Source organism: Lissotriton vulgaris, chromosome 1_1 (genome assembly GCF_964263255.1).
Source record: "Lissotriton vulgaris chromosome 1_1, aLisVul1.2, whole genome shotgun sequence".
NCBI lineage: Eukaryota > Metazoa > Chordata > Amphibia > Caudata > Salamandridae > Lissotriton > Lissotriton vulgaris.
This window is the reverse complement of record NC_141685.1, coordinates 1,275,343,628-1,275,364,442: the sequence shown is the minus strand read 5'-3', so window position 1 is coordinate 1,275,364,442 and position 20,815 is coordinate 1,275,343,628. Positions and strand designations below refer to the sequence as shown.

General features: G+C 46.5%; 1 protein-coding gene across 7 annotated transcripts in view; it reads right to left on the bottom strand.

Moving 5' to 3' along the window:
* The window catches only part of ZNF385A (zinc finger protein 385A), a 471,767-nt gene that overhangs the window by 174,983 nt on the left and 275,969 nt on the right, over positions 1-20,815 (bottom strand). For 5 of the 7 annotated variants that reach the window (XM_086964826.1, XM_086964817.1, XM_086964833.1 and 2 more), the window contains one exon: positions 6,785-6,877. In XM_086964826.1, the coding sequence (XP_086820952.1) occupies positions 6,785-6,877 (93 nt within the window). The remainder of the gene's footprint in view (positions 1-6,784; positions 6,878-20,815) is intronic. The other 2 variants (XM_086964862.1, XM_086964869.1) reach the window with 1 other exon arrangement.

The following is a 20,815-nucleotide window of genomic DNA, read 5'->3' as shown; positions in this document are numbered from 1 at the left end:
CGTAAGAAGTAGCCAGTAATAGAGTACCCAGTGACATACAATTATATACAGTGATCAGCAAGATTAACATGCTAAAAGGCAACCAGTAGCCAGCGAGAGACAAGGGACAGCCAGCGATTGGCACAGTCCAACTATGATAGGCAAATGACAGCCATTGATTGTGAAGAGTGGGAAATAATAGATAATGAAGAAATGAAAAGAACTGTACAGCACATTAAAGGTCACCCTATAGTCTCTAGGTGCTATACTTCAGTTAACTTCAGATCGAATGCATTAAGCCAGGTAAATCTATACTACTATTATAAAGAGAGAACTTGCACCTTTAGGCAAGGTAAACTCGGGAACTACAGCGCCAATCCTCACACCCAAGACATCTTAGAAAACCTCAGGGCAAGCAGAAGGACATAGGCTACATAAAAAAATAAATAAAACGTTTTTTAAAATATTAATAAATTGAAAAAAGTAGTCCCTTGCAACTAGCGCCGGCCGCGACGTCTGCGTGAGGGGAGGAGCGGCGACGACATGAGCGACGTGAGGGGAGGAGCAGCGCCAGAACCAGGAAGAGCGGAGGACAACAGCGCCGGTAGGAGCAGCAGCAGTGAGAGGTACGTTGCTGGGGCGGGGGGCGGGGGTCGGCGGGTGCCCAGCGCGGGCTTCAATGTTTATGGAGTCCGGGCGGGAGGCGGGGCGGGAGGCGAGGCGGGAGGCGGGAGGCGGGGGGGCTGCTACTTTTGCGGGCTTCAATGTTTATGGAGTCCGGGCGGGAGGCGGGAGGCGGGGCGGGGGAGTTGGTACTCATCACCAGAACAGCCGGAGGAGTATTCCGAATTGGGCATAAAGTACGTCACGTATGAGCCTTTGTGAGTTGCGCCAAGTTTTAACTGGCAAACATTATGGAAGCAATCTGCCTCCTCTTCGCGGGTGTGCCCAGGTTGGACTTTCCATTCAGGCTTAGGTACTTTCCTTGACCTTCCTATGGTTCAACAGTAAAGGTCTAGCACATTGAAGGGGGTGTGAAGGATGGTGCCAGGCAGAGTGCAACTTGTAGGAATCACATTAGATTACAGTCAAATCCCAATAATTATTACTTTATTATACATTTAAATGAAAAGAATAGTTGAAATTAAGACCTTTAGGAAAACCTGAGTTCTCTGTCTTATAGTGTTCCAAAGTTATAACAACACTATTCTAGGCACTTCACAGAGGCGGACTTCAGGCTATTGAAAGGTATGGGAGTGTGTTAACATATGGGCCGGCTTCACAAAGCTTTGACAGTCTAAGGCCACGTGGCTGCTACTTTTTAACTTAATTAGAGTCCGGGCGGGAGGCGGTGGCGGGGGGGGGGGGGGGGGGGGGGTTTAGTCGGAGAACATGCTGCCCCAGCCACCTTCTGCCCGGGGTAAAAATGCAGCCCCCAGCCCCCTTCTGCCCCAGGCAACGCTGGGGCGGGCTCTGCTAGTATCAAGTAAAAGTAAAGTCAAGTAAAAATATATATTTTCCGCTTCAGTAAGAGCACATTGCAATTTGCTTCACACTAAGAGGCAAAGAGCGCCGAAGGCAGGTGACGTGCCCCAGAAGCTTGTTTCCATGTTTTAATATTTTTGATTTGAGGTGGGGGACCAGAGCATACTAGGAGTTCCAGTTAATTAGACACAACAATGTAGGGGAAAAATTTTTGTGTATAGGTTGGACTTTTATGGGTTCCACGTTAAAGAGTAACCCGGAAGCGAGTGGAGCAAACAAGGCGGACCCGAGAAATGATCTTCAGTGACACCTCCATATCGTTACTGCAGGAGTGTACGCCCTGACCTGTAACCTTTGAACCAGATGTTGGGCTAAGGCTGAGTACAGCCCATTGCCACAGTCGAGTAGAGAGTGGGTTAAGGCCCCTATCGCTGTCACATTGCCAGCCTCAAGAAAACGAGGCTGAATCAGCCTTAGGTTTTGCATTTCCCAAAACTATCTCTCGGGCTTGTTCCTTAAGGAGGGGCAAAATTTGGTTGTATCACATTTCCGCACTTTTAAATTAGTGCTGAAAATCATGGTGGGAAAAATATTTGGAAAGGTCCCCAGACTCAGTAGCGGCTGATACAGAACTGGTTGGTAAGGAGGAGGATAAGAAAATGAAATGCATCACTTACCTGATTACGGTTGCAGCTTCTCCTCCATCCTTTTCTTTTCCTGGCTCCCGGGATCAGACAGGCTCCTCAAAGCCAATCCCAACACTGGTGTCACCAGAAGACAGCTACGACCATAACATTGGGCTAGCCACTCCTCCCTGACCCTTCCACCCTGACCCAGGCATACCCTTCTTCTGCTTTCTCGCACTGCGAGAAAGCAGTGGGGCGACGCTCTGACGCCCACATGGAGGAGTCGCCCCTGGGCCCTGCCCATGCTATTAACTTAAGGTGTCTTATTACTATATCCTCAGTTATGCTTTCGTCACATACGACTGACGTTGTCCAAAAGTGCAGGGTTAAAAGTCATCCTCAGTCAACGAAAGAAGACAGAACTCAGTCAGCGGCATGATGCATCGATCAGTTGTCTTCACATGTACCTTTGTCTTGTGGCTCTAGAACGTACTGCTCATGTACATAGTTAGGGGCTTTTCAGCTGAGGACCTGCTTCCTGATTTGGGTGCCAGTAGATGGCCTTGGGGTCCCCTCAGCTTCGCCGTCTGGGATTACACAGGGTGGTGGGATGCTCCCTTTTACATGTATAGGACATTTTGCAGGGGGCATAGTTGGGAGATAGGAACTGAAATGCACTGGTGTGCTGACAAAACACAGATATTCATTTCACATTCCAGCACACCGAGTACAGACTCTGACTGCTAGTTGGAGGCAGCTTTGGGAACAGGGCAGACTCTGCCACTGCTCAACTCATAAGTAATTTCCATCTATCAGCTTTAATATTTTAAATCAATCGTAACCGCCGGTGATAACTCCGTCAGGATTCAATTCCATCATATTTAATCTCAATTGTGCCATTACAGACAAAGTCTAAGTATATCCACTTCAATTTTGATAGGCATTTACAAAATCAAATCTGCTCTTGTGAAAATGAATTGTGCCTTTCATCTAGGATGATTTTAATACCAAGGCGCGTGTTCAGTTTTTGCAGACTGCAACTGCTCGAACCTCTGACGTGCACCCCTTACATCGAATGTGTTCCCTGCTGTATGGTTTCTAGGGGAGTATTACATCCATTGCATACTGCTCGTGGTCCACAAAGCTTTGCATAGGTGAACTATGAACCAGCAGTGCAGACTGTAAGGTCGGGCCTTAGGCCCTCATGCTGGTAATGACTGCAGACACAGGACACGCTGGATACTGGGTGCAACTTGCCCAGAGCACGTGCGCTCGGCCACTTTTATTAGAGCTGTGTCACCTGACCAATGACATCAGTGGTGGGTGGGTGTTTAGTGTAATTACATTCTTAGCACTAGAATGCTGACTGACTCTAGGGCACTACACAGATCATGTGGACTTTTGTGTAATCTAATTTTATTCTTTGTCCTCATGAAATAGTGTGCTCGCACTCGCGTGAGCGCAGTACCAGATTCTGGGTGATGAGACCCTACTGAGTAATCTGCCCATAGCACGGCATTCTCGCTAGTTAAGTGGGCTATACTGGTGTGTAGGTCTTCTTGTGTCCTATGGATTTTTCTGACATGTACCTTCATTAAAATTCTTTTTAAATGGCTCCCAGCCTGGTACGGATTTTGGAGACCCTGTGAGGTATTGTATGGCAACCTATGGGGATTCTTTTTTTGCCACACACAAAAAGTAGTTTCAGATGCGGGGTCTACTTGGTCTCTTATATTAAATTTGCTTTAGCTATCTGACAGAGTACAGGCCTAGGTCCAAGGAGTAGAGAAGCCGTCACAAACAGAATTCTTACATTGGAAGTAGCATCTTGAGCATGAGGTCCTTTGCAGAGTACATTACTGTGAATGTGGCCCAACAGAGACCAGATTAGAGAAATCAGTAATCTGTTTTTGACTTGTTATATATAACACATACCAACAATTTCATACACAAACGCATGGAGTGATTTATCTGGAATTACACAATTTGACTTTAAGTATTTGATATAGAATTAGATCAACAGTTTACACACTAGGGGCCAGATGTAGGTAAATCCAATTTACCGACTCTTAAATACCGACTCATACCGATTCGGTATTTAAGAGTCGGTAAATTGGAAGGAGGCAGATGTAGGTAAAAAATTACCGATTCTGTAAGAGTCAGTATTTACCGAATCGGTAAATACATATTCTGTATTTCCCATTGATTCCTATGGGCCTTGAAGCCCATATGAATCAATGGGAAATACAGATTCGGTATTTACCGAATCGGTAAATACCGAATCCTGCAAGGGTGCAGGGGTGTCACTTTGACACCCTCTAGCACCCCAATTCCGGACTTGTGTGCCATGTGGCACACAGACATGCCCTAAGGGCATGTCTGTGCGTCACATTGCACAGGTGTGCATGCACAGATGTGCATGCACACCTGAATTCGGTATTTTACCACCCAATAGGATTGGGTGGTAAAATACCGATTCTCCGTTACCGACCGGTATTAGGGCTCATACATCTGGCCCTAGATCACGTCTCCTGAATGTTTTCCCCAAGCCCTCTTGTTATTTAACCTTTAGATTGCTGCAGTTGCCTTATCGCAGTCGCTTGCACCTGAGCCATACGGCTTACTTCCGCTGCTATCCTGCCTATGTTTAAGAAGCGGCTGGTACTTGCCAAGCCCAGCTCCCAGTGTTCTTGGCCAGCTGGGTCCTTTGCCATTAATTGCTTCCTTTGTGGCGTTCCCAGTTGGCTTGCACCAAAACATCATGAGGCTAGGTTTCCACGCAACTAGGTCGCTGTATGGATTTCTTTTCTCTCGCTGCGATTTGCAGTCCTATTTAGACCAATACTAAATTTGTGTAAAAGATGCGTGCCACGGGTCCAGTGTTTTTTAGGATCATTCACAGGTGTAACTAGATTTCCATGTTCTCAAATACTAAGACTGGCTAGTCTCGATTCCACCTCAAACCTCTGCCCCCCACCTGAACTTCCGGTCTCTTTACCTCTCTCTTGTGGGTTCTTTTTCATCTCCAACGTTGCTCTTTTTCACTGGTTTCCTATCGTTCTCTTGCTTAGCCCTTTTCTGCTTTTCATTGTCTTGCTCTGGGTTCAAAGTCTGATGTCGACAAGTAAGTTTTGGACCCAAAAATAGGTGCTGGTGGCGATCACGTACAACCATTGGTACAAATTACGCACTGGTAGATCCTTTTCGGTAACGGAGTACCTATTCTTTTGAGAAACCCTTTCTGTAGCATCACTTAGTTATTGGATCTCCTAATTTTCCTGCAAACATTTCTAATCTTTTCTTTCTGAATGCAGATTTCAGCCACATGACATTATTGTATGATACCATGCTGTATCACCTGAAACTGTTTCTGTAAAAATCCCATAGCTGTTTTTGAAAATGTAAGTATTGGTATCCCTCTTTTTTGGTAGGGTTAATGCCTTGAGATTTATGTTTTATTTGTGATTTGTGTTACCTTTTACATGTGAGGGTCATCAAGCCCACTTGTTTGTTACCTCTGTTGACTATGAACTGGTAGTCTGTGCCCATCCCATATATGTGTGTCTTCTTGTTATTTACAAATATGTTTTGTAACTAAACCCGGTTTGCTAACCCGGCCTCATTAACCATTTGCTGCTTGACCCAAACCACACCACCAGTAGAATGAACATACTGAAGTAGGGTTTCTCAATGAAGACAACATGGAAGCTGTGATGGAGACCAACCTTCATTGTTCTTCTTCTGTGAGGACCCATCTCTTGAGTGAAGCTGCAAGTCCCTTCCTCACAGATTTGCTCACTCAAAACAGCATGGATAACGGAAAGCAGAACTCTATCTTCACCTTTAAGACTCTTATCTCCAAAGAAAAATCAATACCTAGATCAACAAGGTGACAACGAAGGTGATAGCCAACCTCGTTCCCATGGCTGGACATAACGGACCAATGTTTACCATCTATATCTACCCCTTCCATGGAATCCTCGGCCTTAGGGTCCTAAAATGTATCTAGACTTCCAAACTTTTTCGTGGGGACATGTATAGCTAGCACCTGGCTCCTTTGCCTTTAAAGTCAACGTCAGCTGCGGTCTTCTTCTTAAGCTCTAGCTCTTGTACCCTCTTAGTTATTTATTGATTGATTGCAGATACTTACTTAGCCACAGAAACAATGGAACACTTTACCACAAGCAAGCAAACAGAACATTACAAAATAGTGGAGGAAGTCATTCCAGATTCTAGTCACCATACAGGACAAAGATTATTGGTCACAAAAGGACGACATCGGATTTTATGTTGATTCCTGTGTGCTGAGAGCCACCCGTGATAGAACATCTTTCACGAGGTCCCAGGCTGACCAAGATGAAGAAAATCTGAGCATTGAATTGAAAGGAGTGATGGTGAATAAAAGGAGGTGTCATCTTGCCTGACGTCTTAACCAACCGAGCAGTGGCTTTAGGTGTCTTATTGGTCAAGCCCCAAGTTTAGGGCTGCAAAGAACTCAATGGCCTCAAATCCAAGACTCGAATAAAGTGACCTCAACAACATGAGAGGGCGACTTTGAGGCAATGAAAGTGGCATGTAGACAATAATGTTCTCTCGAATGACATGCAAGAAAGAAGACATAATGCTTCCCCATAGCTTGGTAAATGTGAACAGTGTAAAAAAGCTGAAGCTATGCAGGAGGGGCCCCCTCTCACCTTCAGATGTGGTCCCTCCAGCGTAGGGTTCAGGCACATTGGATGGGTGCTGTGGGGGAAGCTTGCACCACCGCTGCCTGGGCTGTATCTGTTCTGTGGAGAAAAGAATAGCTTTAGTTTCAAGAGTCTTTATCAATTAAATATGTTAACCAACATTATAATGTAAATGATTATCGCCAAAGAGCTGCAACACCAGTCATAGGATCCTCAGTTCCAAAAAATAAAAACTTCACCACTGATATATGTACATCACCATAAACAAAATCCTTATTACCAATATAATACAAACTTCGCTACCAATATATTAGGAACCTCACCGCCAATATAAGTATCTCACTTCTGGCATATGTACCCAGGGGCGGCTCCTCCGCTAAGGCGTCGCCCCACTGCTCTCAGAGCAGTAGAAAAGGGAAAAATAGAATTATAATAACAACATATTATAATTTTATTTTTCATTTCTTCAAGGCTGCGTTAGGGTGGGCGAGGCTGATGGCTCCAGGGGGAAGAGTGGTTTGGGCACACTAAGTGCGCATGACTACCTGGCCAGCCGCCTTGGGTCGGCAAAACAGTCATGTGCACGTTGCATGTTCCCCACCAGGATGTGATGCACAGCCTGGTGAGGAACATGCACAGGCTCCCTGTCCCCATCTGAGCGCCAAACCACGGAGCTCAGACCAGTCACAACGCTGCATTGTAGTGTTGTGATTGGCTTAGGGGAGCCTGTGTGCTTCTGGGACTCGTCAGCAACGAACGGAGGAGAGACGGAGGTGGGCGCGAGGAGATAATTGTTTTTTTAACTATATATTTTGTTCTCTCCCTCTGCCCCCTCGCCCCCGTTCCCTGCCAGCAGCCACTGTGTGTATCTTACCATCTACATAACAATTGCACCTCAAATATAAATACCTCACCATTCATATATTAGCCTCACTATTGAAATAATATCTCTCCCGCGATATAAGAACCTCATCATCAATATACGAATCTTTGCATCAATATAAGGACAGAACCATGGATATCATAACCTTGTCATCAATATAAAAATCTCACCATCAATATAAGGACAGGACTATAGATCTTAAAACCTTTTCACCTATATAATAAGAACTGTATCACCAATACCATGGGAACCTTGCCCCCAATATAATAAGAAAGAGCCTTATTTTTAGTATAAGAACCTTGCTGATGATACATGTACCTCACCACACATAAAATAAAAATGTCGACAATAATATAAAAACCTCATGATTGAAATGAGAACCTCACGATGTTGTAAGAACTCTTCACCAATATAAAATCCCCACCAGCAATATAAAACGGTAAGCGATGTGCGTTGCCATGAATATAAGAATGTCATTCATCTATGAACCTCTTCACCAAAATTAAAACCCACATTTAATATAAACGTCCTAATCGCCATGTGCAATGCCATCAATAAAAGAATCTCACCAGTAATATATTAATTGTCTTTTTTTACCACCAATATAACTAGAATTCACTTACCACTAAGATAATAGGAAGCAGGAAAAATCACTACTGGCCAAGAACTAACCATGATGCGCTCCTAAATAGATATAAAGATGTGTGTGTGTGTGTGTATATATATATATATATATATATATATATATATATATATATATATATATATATATATATATATATATATATATATATATATATATATATGAGATATAGATATAGATATGGAAGAGTGAGCGGGCATTGAGACAGAAGAGGGCAAAGGGACAAAAAAAAACACAGGAGGGATGAGAGACAGGGAGAGAGGTGGCTGAGGACAAGGATACCAGTTGAATGGGAGGAGCGTAGCGGCACAGGAAGGAAGATGAAAGTGGCAGGGGCGTAACCCATGCCCCTGCAGTGCAGGAGGACTGCCCTCCGGGAGGAGGGGGCAACCCCTTCAAGCCCCCCCCCATTCAATACAAACCCAACAAGTCCTCAGATGACCCTGTCTGCTCTCTTGATATATCGTCCCCCTGGGAATTCGAACGTATGGACGACGTCCTTTTCAGACATTATTGCCCCGTTGTCCTTAAAGGCTGCTAATTTCACCATTCTTGGTGACCTAAACCTACATTTGGAGGACCCACAATGCACTGTTAGCAAAACCTTCTTATCTGATTTAGAAGCCCTTAATATTCGGTTGCGTAACTCTGGGCCCACGCACTCAGCAGGGCATCTATTAGATCCTGCCCTCTCTAACCTTCCGTATGACTGCGAACCAGCTGCCCGCCCTTTGGAGTGGTCTGATCATTTCGCTGTTCAATTTACTCTGCCTTGTACTAAGACTATGGCCACTGGCATCAGTGACACGGAAGAGAGTTTATGACATTGGGGCAAACTTAAAATCACAGATTTTAACTTGCACCTTGCACCTATCTGATACCTTACCAGATGTTGACTCGTCCCTATCTGTCCTAGATGCTGCAGTTTCCAAATGGTTGAGTGCTGCTGTAGATAAGTTTCTTCCATTGGTACCTAAGCACTTTTTGTTCCACCGTCCCCCCGCGGCATGGTTCTCGGAAAATTTAAAGACCATGAAGTCTCAATGCAAGGCTCTTGAGAGGAAATGGAGACACTCTTACTCCTTGTCTTGCAAAGTGGCCTATAAGGAAGCCCTTAGAGACTATCACAAACAGTGTAAAATGGTCAGAGCTGTCTATATTGCCAATACTGTAATACATGCCCAGAACTGCCCCCGCACACTAATTTCTGTGGTAGAAAAGCTGACAGGAGCAGATTCAATCCCTGCCCCCCTGTTTTGGACAAGTCACAATGTAATTCCATTGCAGAATTCTTCATAGCTAAGGTGGAACGTATCTATGATTCTCTAAGCCCTTCAACCTCCGATGAGGAATTACCTCTTATGTCAGTGTCTGCCCATAACAGTCTGCCCTCCCTGGCTGTCCAACTGACTGATTGGTCACCTTTTGACGATGTTTCTTTTGCTCACTGTCTGGAAAGTATCAAATCAGGCTCCCCACGTGACCCTTTACCGGCTAAGATCCTGAAGCAACTTGACTTGGATTCCCACGGTGTGTTGATGAAACTCCTTAACTCCTCCCTGACAGAGTCACATGTTCCACAGGAGTGGAAACATGCAATGATTATTCCTCTTCTGAAAAAAGTTGGAGCTGATGCTTCTAATTTATCCAACTTTAGGCCTATCTCGCTGCTGCCCATTTTGTCTAAGATCTTGGAAAGACATAGTAACACACAGTTGACACCTTGTAGAGAGCTCAGGCTTCCTGCATCCGTCTCAATCAGGCTTTAGAGCGCACCATTCCACTGAAACCACACTTTTAGGAATTACCGAGAGATTGCGCCATGGTATAGATCACGGTGAAACATCTGCACTCATTCTTCTTGATTTAAGTGCGGCGTTCGATACTGTGTCACATTCCATCCTTCTCGCAACTCTTCGGTCCCTAGGAGTTGAGGGCCCTGCTTTAGCTTGGATAGCTTCCTTTTTAAGTGGTCGCACTTTTCCTTATCAGCTAAAGCATCTTCTACAATCCATCCATCGGAGTATGGCATTCCCCAGGGGTCTATCCTCAGCCCACTACTATTTAACATCTATGTTAGACCCCTGGCCACTATTGTGGAGGAAGCCGGTCTTACTTTATTTTCTTACGCCGATGATACGCAAATTATTTTTTCCCTCTCTAATGTGGAAGGTAATAAAATCTCGGCTTTGAAGCAGGGTTTGACTCGAGTTTCCGAGTGGATACAGAGCAATTTCCTCAAGCTAAATGGGGATAAGACCGAGGTTGTGATCCTGGGCAAGGGTAAAGATCTATGGGGTCCTCAACATTGGCCCAAGGGTATGGGCCCTACCCCCCAACCCGTTGCTCAGGTCCGCAATCTCGGATTCCTCATTGATGAAAAGCTCACGATGCGGCAGCAGGCAGTAAAGGTGGCCTCCATTTGTTTTGCCACCTTAAGATGGCTTCAAAAAATCCTGTGGATGCTCCCTATTTCAACACAGAGGACTGTAGTTCAGGCACTGGATGTTTCCCGCCTGGACTACGGTAATGTCCTCTACCTTGGAGCTGACTTGACAACAGTAAATAAACTTCAAGTTGTTCAGAATGCGGCTGCACGGCTTCTTCGTAACATTCCTCTGAGAATATCTGCCTCAAGCACTCCACGATCTTCATTGGCTTAGGATCACGAGCCGAATTAAATTCAAGGCTCTATGCCACGTTTTTAAGATCAAACAAGGCACAGCCCCTAAGTACCTACAGGGTCTCATTCAGGCCTACAAGCCCAGGCGCTCCTTGAGATCCTCAGGTAATGGCGATTTCATCATTCCTAGATTTAAGCTAGTAAAGATGGGCGGTCGATCTTTTTCTCATCTAGTTCCTAAATCCTGGAATGCCTTGCCCGTGACCCTAAAGACGGAAACGGATCTCTTTAGCTTCCGCCAGGGACTAAAAACCTGGCTTTTTCAGCAGTGATTAGAGCAGTGCTTTTAGCAAGCTTATTTGGCAGTTCTTTCCTTCTTTAGTCTGTCCCTTGGCGCCGGGAAACCCACTGCGGGTAGCTGTGCGCCTTATAAGTTTAAATAAATAAAAATAAATAAACAAATATCAGTGAAATATGAGAGACTTGGTGAACCCATATCACATCCTACGGTGGGAGGGGGGCATCATTGTTTGCTTTATGCCACTGGTGAGTGGAGGGTAAAGAAGACAGAAAGAGGTGGAAGGAGAGCGGGGCAGTGATTGGAAGGGTAGTGGGGGCAAGTGGGAAGAGAGACAGTGAAGAAAAAAATTAAATAGGAGGAGAGAAGCAGATGGGAAAGCAGGTTGTTAATTGGGATGGATTCAGTTTACAGCTCTTGAAGATCAAGCACTGAAACATACAACTGTAGAGTTTCCGCACTACAACCTTGTAATCCAAATTCAGCCCAGCGGTACACGGCGTGCAGGGTTTTCTTCCTTACAAAATGTCTCCCATGCCAGACCTTTCAAGAGTTGGCGTACCCTGGGCCCTCTCCTGCGGGTCTTCCGGTTCCAAGATCTCGTCAGCCTCAAGCCCAAGGGCCTCTGCCGCCACCGCAGCTGCGCGCTCAGGCTCTGACGCAAGATCCCAGTCGCTGACGTAACGAAAATTGAGGGGGCCTCCCTGCACGGTACGTAGAGGGGCCCCCTCCAGGCTCTATCAGGAGCTCTACGGCCAGAGTGCAGTGCCGAGGGGGCCCCCTGGAGCTTGGGCCCCCCGTGGTGCGGGGGCCTGTGTTACACCCCTGATCCCAGTGGGGTACATTTGTTTCAAGCTGAGCCCAGCTCACAGGTCATGGATGTGCTGCAGTCGGGGGGCCCAGCGATCCTCGATAACAGGTTTTGGTGTACAGCTTTGGCAGATTGCACCAGATGACGTGTCGCACTTGCTTTGTTGTGCTGTAAGTAATGAAACATTGGCTGTGCCATGTGTGCGATGATGCCACACATTCTGGACTGGTTGCAGTAACAGACATTGGTGCCCGAGAGCTGCGACAATGATCATCTCTGGTACACGAGGCGGTCCGCTTCTCAGTGATGTCACACAGCTCGAGCTCTGGTTGCCACTGGTTGAGTGTGCCCTCTGCCAGGTGACCCCAAAGCGGTTATTGGCTGCTCAATGCTACGCCAACAGCGATTGAGGTTAATGCCTAGAGAAATCAACCCTACTGGTGCCGTCACAGTTTATGGCACGCCGACTGCTAGTTCCCGACCTGGAGCCGCACAGCTCGTGGCAAAGAAGCTACAGTAAATGCACACTGATTGTGCATTTGTGCATTTCCATGTGATCTTGCCTAGGTTAAAAGCCTCAAAGTTATTCACACTAGCTATGTCCGGTCCCACCAGAAGGCAGCCAAAAACCGCAAGGTCTGCCCTGGGCAGATTGGGAGGGTGAGGGGCGGGCCAGTACCGGCAATTCTGTGCATTGGGCTATATTGGGAATAGCCCAATTGTAGCCCAATTAAGTTTTGTAGCCCAAGGGTATGGTTGGAGATTTGGTGCGTTCCCAGCCACCATTTTAGGTTTGGTGACCTGGTGGCTGGGAGCGTTTGAGGTAGTTTAGCGTTTTTTGTCTCTCCCTCCCACCCTTTATTTTGGCTTTTTTGGGATGTCGATTTGGGGTTTCAGCTATTTTTGTTTAGGCCAGGTTTTCTGGTGACAGGTGCGTAAGGGTTTGGAGAATTTTGTATAATCGTCTCTTTGAACAGGTGCAGGCGGGGTTGTAAAAAGTTGGCCAAGATTGGCAGACGTTTTTAGTTATGTGTTGGAAGTTTGTGAGCAGGGGCAGGGAAAGGGTAGGCAGGTAGGCTAAATTTAGACTAGATGTTTGGTAATTACAGTTGTAGAAAGACGGGTAGGGGTTTAGGTTTCCTTGAAGGGCAGGATATGTAAATGCAATGCTGTGTAATGTGGTTGTTATGTAATGTTATTATGTTATTGGTGGGGTGACGGATTTGATGTGGGGATCGTAGGGGCGGGCGGGGAAACGGGGATCAGTTATTTTATGTATAAAGAGGTTTTAGTTTGTAAGGCAGTTGCCTTGGTTGGACATTGTGATATGCACCTGTTTCAATAAAGCGGCCTTTTACATACACAAAATTGTTCTCGGTTTTGGATTGGCCCCCTCCGTCCCAAACTGACTGAGCCTGGTGATGTCGCGCTAGGAAACAGATGGACCTCTGTTGAAAAAACATGTAATTTTGCGCCTTCATTTGCACTGATCGACCAGTGTGAAATATGCGTTTTTTTACCAGTTACATACACTGTGAAAATGTGAGTGCAAAACTACCGATCACAGGAGCTAATGACTGCAACCCGGCCCATCTCCCTAGTTTCAGGCGGCAGTGTTGCCCCCACACTCCTCCCTGGCACAGATGACTCCCGCCCGTCATCAGAGAAGGTGTAATCCGGGCCGCAGGCTCAGCGGGGCGCTAATCCCGGCCATGCTGCCTGCAGAGATAAGGGCCGCTTTAATGAAGTGTTTCCAGCGCTGAGCCTGGATTTTAAGGAGGTGGGGTGGTGGAGGTGTGGGGGAGGGTGATGCCTGTGGGACAAGGACGCAGTGTTCCCCACTTAGACCCCATAGTTTCCCTAGTGCACCTGGGTTCAGGCCACCCCATCACCTGCAATGAGTCCTCGGACCTGCAACGCCTGACTGAAACACTTGCTGCATGTACTGCTCTGCCAGGCACAGTCATCTTGACCATCCAACCACCTAGCATGTCCCGGGCTACAGTGCTCTGAAACTGCATCCATGTGCTATTCTGACGGGACACCCCCTGCTGCCAACTGCTAGAACCACAGGCTCTACCAATGCACCTCTATTATGACCAAGCTTCTTTCAGACACACAAAGCAGGTATAACGCAAGGCGCAACAGTGCAACCTACTCGAACACACAATATACCACACAGGCATCAGCGGTGCAAGCTTCCTTCAGACACACAAGCAGGTGTAACGCAGGGCGCAACAGTGCAACCTACTCGAACACACAATATACCACACAGGCATCAGCGGTGCAAGCTTCCTTCAGACAAACAAGCAGGTGTAACGCAGGGCGCAACAGTGCAACCTACTCGAACACACAATATACCACACAGGCATCAGCGGTGCAAGCTTCCTTCAGACACACAAAGCAGGTATAACGCACAGCGCAATAGTGCAACCTCGTCGAACACACAATATACCACACAGGCATCAGCAGTGCAAACTTCCTTCAGACACACAAAGCAGGTATAACGCAGGGCGCAGCAGTGCAACCTACTCAAACACACAATATACCACACAGGCATCAGCGGTGCAAGCTTCCTTCAGACACACAAAGCAGGTATAACGCACAGCGCAATAGTGCAACCTCGTCGAACACACAATATACCACACAGACATCAGCAGTGCAAACTTCCTTCAGACACACAAAGCAGGTATAACGCAGGGCGCAGCAGTGCAACCTACTCGAACACACAATATACCACACAGGCATCAGCGGTGCAAGCTTCTATCAGACACACAAAGTAGGTATAATGCAGGCAGCAGCAGTGCAACCTTGTTAAGCACACAATATACCACACAGGCATCAGCGGTGCAAGCTTCTATCAGACACACAAAGCAGGTATAACGCAGGCCGCAGCAGTGTAACCTACTCAAGCACACAATATAGCACACAGGCCGCAGCAGTGCAACCTTGTTAAGCACACAATATACCACACAGGCATCAGCGGTGCAAGCTTCTATCAGACACACAAAACAGGTATAACGCAGGCTGCAGCAGTGCAAGCTTCCTTCAGATCCGCACAACAGGTACAATACATGCAGCAGCAATGTAATCTACATGAACACCACACATACATCACAGACATCCAAATCATAAGCTTCCTTGAGACACACTCAACAATATCCACAGTAGCTGCAGTGCAACCTTTCCACACACAACAGATACCATGTGGGCATCAACACTGCAAGCATCACTACCATGTACAGAATAGGTACAGAACAAGCAGTAACACTGCAAGCTTCCCTGCTACAGACAGAAAATGTACAGTGCAGCCACAAGCACAAGGAGAATCAGCGGCACAAATCCATCAAGAGTGAAAGCTTTGCACATGCACACACAAGGCATAGCACTGGCAACAGCAGTGAAAGCTTCCCCAGTAAGAAAAAGGTGATGCAAACAGTGGCAAATACTCAAAACTAGTGTAGCAAGCATTGGCAAAAGCAACAGGTATCAGCAATGGGCGAGCGAAGAGCTTGTGTCGTGAATGCGAATGTTTTTTAGCCATATGTTTGCGAGGTTGCGGATGTGTTATGTGTGCCTTTGTTCAAATATGTGTGTTATTCCTTTTGAGGGAGTGCCTGTGGCTTTGAATTATATGTGCATGTTTGTGAGAGCAATCGCTGTGCTTAATACATTGACACACTGTATGCACCAAATCGTACTGCTGCTGAAGTAATGAAACGCAATGGTGCGCACAAGAAAAGGGATGCATTCACCTGAAATATGCAAGTAGCTTGATTAAGTATTTAGCTTGTTCTTGAAATATTGATGGCAGGATAATGGAGTATTTCAAATGTAAGATTATTTATTTTAAAGATTTATTGAAAGCTATACTGAATGGCAGTTAAAATACATACTCATAATGCTGTCTGGTCTAAAATAAAGTAATTTACTCTTAAATAAGGGGAGAAAACCTAACACTTTCGCCGTGGTCAATTTCAAACAATCAATCAATCAGCATTTGTATAGAGCAGCACTGTCACCCCTAGGGGTATCTTGGAGCTATGGAAGCGATGGCTCCATCGAAGAGCCAGGTCAGAAAGAGGATTAAAGGTCAGAAACCAGCAGAAAGAGGAAAAATAAGTGTCAGAAACAAGCAGAAAGAGGCAGAATAAAGGTCAGAAAAGAGCAGAAAGAGGCAAAATAGTGGGCAGAACGAGCAGAGAGGCAATAGAGGACAGAAAACGAGCAGAAAACAAGTTGTGGAGGCCCAAACTTAAGGTAGGGGACAGGGCTTTAAGTGGGCCGGGTCTCAAGGGGTCTGAGCACCTGCAGTTTTTTAAAGGACGGCTCGAAACGGGTCTCTATCGGGCTCTGTTTTGAGCCCTGGCACAGGTGGTCCGTTTTTTTCCATACTGCAGAGACAGCAGTTTGCTGTCACTGCAGTTCGGAAAAAAGTGCCAGGGCGCAAAACAGCCCGATAGAGACCCATTTCGAGACGGCAAGCACATCGATGTGTGCTCCCCACACTGCTCACTTCTCACTAGTGGAGAATTTACGGCATGACGTCATGCCACGTGAGCGTTGTGGGGGGGAAGGGAAATGCTTTAAAGAGTCATTTTCTTTCTGGATTTCCCTTCTCTTTCTGAAACTCAAGAGCAGCAACATTGTGGTAGGGGCACCAGGGCTTTAAGCTGAAGCTTTTTCAATATTATATGTAACAAGCCATAGTTGCAGCTTATTTATCTTATGCAACTAATAACCATTGACAAAGCCAATAGTCCTTACTTGTTGTAGGTATGATGTTACTTGTTATATCACATATCTGGATGCAATGACAGAAACCGCAAAATACAAGTCAAGCGGCACACTATGCTAAACACAGATTTTTATCTAAAGTATGTTAAAGCCACGCCCTAATTACACTGGCCACGCCCCTTCGAGAGACCCCCCAGTTTTTTCATCCCACTTAAAGCCCTGGTAGGGGAGGCTAGCGGATTGAGGGCAAGCTGGACAGGAGAACTGTCGCACAGGGAGTTTATGTACTACTGGGCGCGGGCTGGAGTTTGTTTTGTAATAAGTGTTCTGTGTCAAAAGAGCTTAATGGATATAACAAAGTTGCCATGCGTGAAAGCAGGAGCTTTTTGGTCGCAGTGCAAACGTCATGAATATCGTTGATGCCAATTAAGTGAATGTGACCTCAGCGTGCTATTAAAAGAAATCTAAAGTACATCCTTAAACTATCCCAGATGCTTCTAGATATATACCTTTAAAAAATGGCTGCAGTAGATGTGTGTCTTAAGTTTTGCCCATTCCGCGCTAGTGTCTGTCTCCATTGGTGAGAGATACAGGAAACTGCACTGAAGTGAACGGTGCCTGAGACAGTGAAACACTTTCCCTGAAGGTATTAACTTGCGTTTACATGTTTTGTTGTAACTGGTGCTGTTTTTAGCAGCAATATAGCCGCAAAATTGATCCTCACCTTTCAAGGATGTCAAGCTCTGCCAGTCTCACGCCTGTGCCAGGGAATCAGTAAACGTGCAAGCTTCTCTACTGTGTTTTTGGTGGAGTGCGCAATCCCTTCAGCCATGCGTTCGCCTGCAATTTACCACCAAGATGTGCCAGTTTGGTGAACAGGTTACAATACGTTAGAAAGGGAAAACATTGCTCAACTGTTGTTACTGAGAACGGTGCGAGTAGCGCCCTTAAAAAAAAAAAAATAGTTCTGAAACAATGTATGAAAATGGTTGCTGCGTATGTTTAGCAGTAGATGGCCAGGAGGGAGGGCTAAACACCGGAAGAGAAGTGACGAATGCATGCTCTTGACAAATGGGGAGAATGAAAAATGGAGCGACAATGGTGCCAGCAAATGGGAAGCCTATCGGCGGGCTGTAAGCCCTCAAATCAGATACAGCATATCTCGGTAAACGCCGTCTAGAACGAAGGCCTAAAAATGTGGATGCCGTCGTGTGAGGTGATCAGCCAGAGGGAATGATGGGCAAATTCTTCACATACAATGGACTTCCAACCGCATCAGCCTTTCAAACCTGAACTCCCTTCATGCTACCTTTGGAAAAACCTGAATTTGAATACAGCTGAAGGAATTCACCTTCCTTACACCAATGGGCAATGCGAGCAATATCTCTTTCTGAAATGGAAGGCTATGTAATCGATCTTGTTGACTGGCCGTGAGAGCCCTGGGGTCACCCAGGGTAGGTCTCCTGTTAGCGGGCTGGTTGATGTTAGGCTGAGGAACCCTTGGATGTCATCTGGTGTTTCCCATCTTGATGGTTTGCTGAGAGAGCTCTGGGTGTCACCTGGTGTTTGTTCTCCTGCATGTAAGTATATAGATGGGTATTTGTTTAGTATGGCCTAGCAAAGGACAACAGTGAGCTTACAAGGTCATTGGTTCCTTTTTGGTGTCTGTGAGAGGAGGGGTGGTGGATACCCTATGCCTCCATCTATGAAGCTAAGGGTGCCTGAGACTTCAGAGGCAGCTCATCCGAACGACAAAAGACATATGAACATTGGGGCCAAAATGGCAGCAATTAGTGACAAGCACCCGGGGCAAACGCCAAAGCCCTGGGGACAATCACATCGTGACAGGATAGGAAGCCGAATGAGGATCATAAAACCCCAATAATAATAAATTGTTGCTCATGTAATGCTTAACATCTGTGTTTTACCATTTCTAAGGAGCATAAATAATAAAAATAAGAAGGGTTAGTTTTACCCACTTTAATGATACTCAGCGTATCGACCTCGGAAGGATGAAAGGTGGAGTTGGCCAGACAGGAGTTGAAGGTCACTCACAGAGGTCAGCAGGGAGCGCTTAACTTGCTAAGTCATTTTACCGGCGTTGACTCTGCTAAGGGGGGGAGAAGATCTGGTCCTTGGACCCCATACAAGGACAGTTGAGGTCTTCCCAACAGGCCAGTCACTCTGAAAAGCTAGTAGGGCTGGGGAGGGAAGGAGGGTCAAGAGTCCGTCCCCAAACAAGTGTTTGGACATTCCTTACTAGCGAGCCACAGACACTCTCCTCCCATTTGTCCATAGCCCAGTCCACCCAAGCGCCATTTTTCCACTAAGAGCACAACACAATTCTGAGAGGCCGTGTCAGGGCCTGCTGCACCCAGTCAGCCGCCTCTGCTGTTCCAGAGCTATCCCTCGGCACGGCTGCGGGTCTACACATGGATACAGCATTCACAGCCCTCATCCCGAGCCGAGTTTCTCCTCCCTTCCATGCCTTATTTCGTAAGCTTTCGCGCGGCTAAAAATATCGCGAAATCCAGCTTGCCCAAAGCAAAATCGCATACAGTTTTCTCCCACCGTATGTTTCTCAATTCTTGCCGGGAAAAGAGCAGCAGCCATTGGGTTTCAGATTCAGCGCTTCATCCGCTCCCCTCCTCCCCAGACACCCACCCTCTCTCCAAACCCCACCGGTGTCGGAAACGCACAGAAGCAAAAGACACGAGGGCTTTGGGGCAGGGAATATATATTTTAGGAAGCCGTGAGCGTGAGGTGATTCACAGGTCTGTTTAGGAACCTCCTCCGAAAGTCTGCTTCCTATAGGTTTACCCTGTGTGGGTATGAGTTTAACAGAAGAGACCAAGGCTGAGGAAGTGATGCCACATTCCTTCCTTCCTTCCCAGGCCTTCCAAGCTATAGGAATGAGCAGTGCTTTAAATGGGCTGGTGCTGTCCAATACTGAGTACCAGCACTTTTTTTTATTTTAAGAGGGAGAGTCAGTGGCGGCTCGCCGATAGAGTGCTGCGGGCGGTGAGGTGGGGCGGGGGACGGGCAGTTCCATCATATGTCAGACTCCACTACACCCCCACCCTGCCCCCAGGGGCGGCTCCATGCTCATGGTGGCCCTGGGCAGGGAGCGTAGGTAGGGGACCCCGGAAGAGGAAGCCCCCCCCTCCCCCCGGAACTCAGGAAGGTGTTAGGAAGTGGAACAGAGCCGGAGGCCGCCAAATCCCTGCCAGGGGCCGCCACGCAAATATGTATCCATCCTCAGAGGATTATTATATTAAGGATATATATTGGCGTGGCGGCCCTTGGGGTTTGGTGGCCCTGTGCAGGTGCACAGCTTGCACATGCCTAAGGCCGCCCCTGCTGCCCCTCCCCCGCCCACAGCACTCCCTCGGTGAGCTACCACTGGGGAGAGTACCTGCACTACTCATGGGACATAATACTTTTAATTGGAGGGTAGCAGTACTTCTCAGAAACAAGTAAGTACTCGGTACAGAGTACCTGCACTTCTATTTTTCTATTTCAAGCACTGGGGATGATGAGGTCTAATTTCCATACAATGACTCCAGGTTCTTAACTGCAGGGTCAATTAATAGGAGTTAGGTGTGACCAACAGTAGGGTGCAGGTGGGATTTGTGTTTGAGTTTATGCAAATAGTTGATGCGATTAATAGATGGGCTGGAAGAGATGAGGTATTGTTAGGTTGCAGGGGTTATAACTCTTAAGAAAAGGAGAGGTTGTGATCTTTGAAATGAGGTGTGGGAAATTAGCAGAGAAGAAGGCAAACATGCACATGACAGAGTAGGCAGTGCTCAGGGAAAGGAGGCATGAAGAGGATGGAAAGTAAGAACAACGTCAAAAGAGGAGATGTAACAATGAGACGTTTTTATTCAAGCCAATTTCCCACGCTGGCATTTAGGAATATAGAGAAGAGGCAATTTTAGATTGAATCCCATTGAGGATATAAAATTGTTTTCACAACAGATAAGGCTATATTTATGTTGGGTATTTTTGGAAGTAGAATCCGGTGAACAGTCTGTCTACT